Below are 4,159 nucleotides of genomic sequence, written 5' to 3'. Positions count from 1 at the left end.
AGATGGTGCAGTTCTGGGCCCGGCGTCCATCAATCAATGAGTGCACCTTCTGCTTTGCTGGCTTGCCACCAGTTGCACGCAGAACCTTATAGGAGCCATCGGTACCCTGTGAAAAAAGAGAGCATTAAATAAGAGAAGATCTTTCATTGGAATCTCTTCTAGACACTCACCGATACCGCATTCTTTTGGTAAGCCGAAAAGAATTTGTCTATCGACTCCAACTCCATATTGTTATACAGCTTGATTTCGTCCAGCTCGCTTCAGACGGTGCCCTAGATACAAAGGATAGAAATTAATTTATGTGACGTTCCTTAACTTGACTTAGCTCTGTACTCACCCATTGCTGGCGCATTACTGCAAATCCTCCGCCTTCATTTCGGCCGTCTGCACGCGCTGCACCGCCTGTGAATGCTGAGCGGACTCCTCCAAACGGTCGCGCATGCGTGACTCCTTTACTGATTCAAATTATATTTTCCTCTGCAAGAATCTAAAAATCCAAATTTTATTTCATCATTTTTATACCCTTGCATGGTATTATAATTTCACTCAAAAGTTTGGAACGCAGTAACGCCCTTATTAAGTAAACATATTCTTGATCAGCATCAACAGCTCTCTCCCTTTCTCCCTCTCTCTTACTCTCTCTGCCTCTTTTTATCCGGTAGGTCCAACTCCCAATGTGCATCTTCAGAGCTAACTCCTTCTCTGTATGTTTCTCTGCCTATCTCTTACTCTCTCGCTCTCACTTTCTCTGTTCTCTTGACTCGGGAACTATAAATAGAGCCACTTCGTTTGCCGCGACCTCAGTCTGTCCTAGGGGTACCTAGTGTTTACATCGATAGTGATAGTGATAGTGATTAAAAGAATGGCGTGGCCAATGGAATACATCTGGATAACCAGGAAGTGAACTTCGATATTATGAATACCCTAATTGAAGTCAACAAGATTCGAAGTCTACACTGGAAGGAAGTAAACAATGACGTGTTCTACACTCAGGTAAGTCTTAATCATGACAATTATATTATTGTATAGAAGGAAGTAAACTATGTCGTGTCCTCCACTGGGGTAAGCCTTAATCATGACAATTATATCATATACATATATAGATGCAATAGGAGGGGGATCAGGCCTTGGTCTAGATTCAGCTCTGCTAGCTATGCATTTATTTTTCAATTAATTCCCTAAATGCCATGGATCCCATTACTTAGTTTTAATTTAAAGTGATTCAGTAATTTGTATTGAAGATATCTACAAACGTATACTCAAAGTTAAAAGCCTAAATGAATTATAAGATCTTACTCTTTCGATAGTTTTAAAACTGACCCTGACCCTAGCTAGACCGACTCGGCTGATGATGCTGATCTAGAATATATATATAATATTTATAGGGTCGAAAATGACTCCTTCACAGTATTACAAGCTTTCGACAAAAATTAGAATAGTATAAAAACTCACCTGGCCAGGGATGAGCGCAACTTCTCCTGGGCGTCACAAGCTGTCTTGGCCTTATCCTCATCGTACCGGTTACAGTTGTATCAGGAGGAGCCGTGCGGCTCCCAGGAGCCGAGACAGAACCAACAGATCTCGTTCTTGCAATTCTGGTTCTTGCACACCACATGGTTGCAAACGCCGTCTTTCTCAATGGTTACACTGCACTTGGACACTCTTTGGTTCTGAGTTGTCGTCGCACTTCTTAATCCACTTCTTTAGCCAGCGACATTTGACCGGATCGGGATCGGATATAAGATCGCTGCTTGGCCGCTGCTCCACCTGCAGCACAACCTGCTGGACATACGCGATCGATCACTCGCCCATTTCTATCCAACTCCTGGGTGGACTGGACATTGCGCAGTTTTCCGTGTCCATAGCAGTCCACCTCAGAGTCCTCATCGTCATCGTCGTCCGCATCGGCCTCGTCGTCTGTGCTCAGCTGGCTGGAAACGAAAAAACGTAAGATAAGAGGATTCTTAAAAGCTTTGACGTGTTCTCACAGCTTGTCCAGCGAACCTTCAGTGTGTTGTGCCTGTTAATCTTGCACAGGCGCTTCAGCGCCTTGAGGTCCTGCAGCTTCTGCTGGATCTTCTGCTCGACGGGCACATACCCTAGGAGCAACGGCCTGCCCTCTGAGTCCGGCTCGATGGCTGCCGGTGAACGGCGATTTAGTGAGGCCAGTCGGAATCCGGAGGAATCATGTAGTTGCCTGTGGTATTTATAACCAACTTTGATACTTCGTAAAGGGAGCAATCGGCGCGGGCCAGTGACTTAATATCCTCGCTATGCTCATCCTCCGCCGATGGCGTGAACTTTAGCAGCTGCTCGACCATGTCGAGTGTCAGCTGCTCATTGCTGTCCATCAAAAGAATGGCCCTAGAAGAGGAGAGATTAGTATTTGGAATCAAGAGGTGACTAAAGCAATTCCTACTTTGATATCTCCATGTCACTCATCTTCAGCTTCCTGATCAGGATGGTGCAGTTCCGAGCCCATCTGGGACATTCGCTCCCATCAAAGTTCTCACGTTCCAGCTCATCAGCACGCTTGCGTGCCTGCGTAAGTTGCTCCTCCTTGACCAGCAGACGCACCAGATTGCCTACATCGATTTGCAGGGGCGACACATCAGGATCGTGAAAGGGTGAACTTCCGGTCCGCTGGTCGCTGCTCTACCTGCATCACAACCAGCTGGACTACGCGATTGATCAGCAGCCAGTGATTCGTGCAGTGACCAGAATCTGCGCATGAAAAGGGTTAAAATTAGCTCAGCTTGAGACAAGGACACTCAAGGAGTACTCACAGGGCAGCAGAAGCATGTGCTGCAGCAGAGAGAGCATGTGGGAATACGCGGGCAAATGGCTGACGAGGATGGTGCAGTTCTGGGCCCAGCCTCCATCGATCAATGAGTGCACCTTCTGCTTTGCTGGCTTGCCGTCAGTTGCACGCAGAACCTTATAGAAGCCATCGGTAGCCTGTGAAAAGAGAAGAGAACATTAAATAAGGGAAGATCTTTCATTGGAATCTCTTCTAGACACTCACCGACACTCACTCATTCTTTTGGTAAGCCGAAAACAGCTTGTCTATCGACTCCGACTCCATGATGTTATACAGCTTGCTCTCGTCCAGCTTGCTCCAGACGGTGCCCTGGAGCTTGGCATCCGGCAGCTTGGACCAGTTGAAGCTCTTTAATGGATTCGTGGGCAGTGGAACGTTCTTCTCTGTCAGCTCCACCTTGGGTGGCACAGGAGCTACAGTCAAAAGATAGAAATTAATTTATGCGACGCTCCTTGACTTGGTTTAACTCTGAACTCACCCATTGCTGGCGCCACACGGTGGCGGAGGCGGTGCACCCGGACAGGGCGGCGGTGGTGGTGGCATCATGGCTGGCGCCGTCGGTGGCAGTGGTATGGCCGAGGGCGGCGGTGGCGACACAGCTCCATTGCAGCCAGTCAGACCGACCACCTTCTGGTCATCGGATATGCTGCCCTGGGTAACCAGACACTCGAGACGGATTCGACCCTGCTGCTCACTAAGCAAGCGTGCTACAGATCTGCAAAAACGTTGGGAAATGACAAAATGGCTGTCACTTTTCGATAATATAGTGAAACATTTGAGGTCACACTACAAAAATGTAGGGAAAAATGACACTCACTTTTCGATATTAAAGTAGTGAACATAAGCTGGTCACACTACAAAAATGGTTATTCGATAACTTTCGATGACGACACATTTTCGCTATATAACTAGTTAGGCAGTCGATTTTCGGCCATCTCCTGCTTGTACTGGTACTTACGCTTAGAAACGATCACGTCCTTGATTCCAGCCCAATCGCCGTACTTCTTCTCGTGTATGGTGTAGGCCTTAAACAGCTACTGGGTTCGGTCCTTGGGCAGGTGATCCAGTGCGTATTTGTAGATGATGCGCGCCACAGCATGGTGGTGCCCTTGGCGGCACTGGACTTGGTGTCGGCCATCAATGGCCTGTGAAAAGAGAGGAGAGCATTAAATAAGAGATCTTTCATTGGCATCTCTTCTAGACACTCACCGACACTCTCATTCTTTTGGTAAGCCGTAAAGAGCTTGTCTATCGACTCCGGCTCCATGTTATACAGCTTGCTCTCATCCAGCTCGCTCCAGACGGTGCCCTGGAGCTTGGCATCCGGCAGCTTGGACC

General features: G+C 47.7%; 1 protein-coding gene across 3 annotated transcripts; it reads right to left on the bottom strand.

Moving 5' to 3' along the window:
* Positions 1-1,671: 1,671 nt before the first annotated feature.
* Positions 1,672-4,159, bottom strand: LOC110182007 (disheveled-associated activator of morphogenesis 1-like). 3 transcript variants are annotated; one of them, XM_086841010.1, is made up of 8 exons: positions 4,031-4,159; positions 3,780-3,966; positions 3,300-3,536; positions 3,026-3,234; positions 2,787-2,958; positions 2,420-2,724; positions 1,989-2,364; positions 1,672-1,931 (listed from the first exon to the last, which is right to left on the bottom strand). In XM_086841010.1, the coding sequence occupies exons 6-7, from the start codon at positions 2,440-2,442 to the stop codon at positions 2,157-2,159; spliced, it is 231 nt and encodes a 76-aa protein (XP_086697136.1). In that variant the 5' UTR covers positions 2,443-2,724; positions 2,787-2,958; positions 3,026-3,234; positions 3,300-3,536; positions 3,780-3,966; positions 4,031-4,159; the 3' UTR covers positions 1,672-1,931; positions 1,989-2,156. The 3 variants fall into 3 exon arrangements, with proteins under 3 accessions (XP_086697136.1, XP_086697137.1, XP_086697138.1); XM_086841011.1 differs by having other exon boundaries at positions 2,005-2,364; XM_086841012.1 differs by lacking the exons at positions 1,672-1,931; positions 1,989-2,364; positions 3,780-3,966; positions 4,031-4,159 and having other exon boundaries at positions 2,450-2,724; positions 3,300-3,441.

Source organism: Drosophila serrata, unplaced genomic scaffold (genome assembly GCF_035046125.1).
Source record: "Drosophila serrata isolate PLE 108 unplaced genomic scaffold, ASM3504612v1 contig_392, whole genome shotgun sequence".
Classification (NCBI taxonomy): domain Eukaryota; kingdom Metazoa; phylum Arthropoda; class Insecta; order Diptera; family Drosophilidae; genus Drosophila; species Drosophila serrata.
Note: the sequence above shows the minus strand (reverse complement) of the source record. Positions and strands in the feature narration are given on the sequence as shown.

Bases quoted from the DNA above. Each gene is read 5' to 3' on its own strand.
- LOC110182007 (XM_086841010.1), bottom strand. From the start codon at position 2,442: ATGAGTGACATGGAGATATCAAA. The intron at 2,365-2,419 runs GTAGGAATTGCT...CTCCTCTTCTAG, and splicing joins AGTGACATGGAGATATCAAA to GGCCATTCTTTTGATGGACA.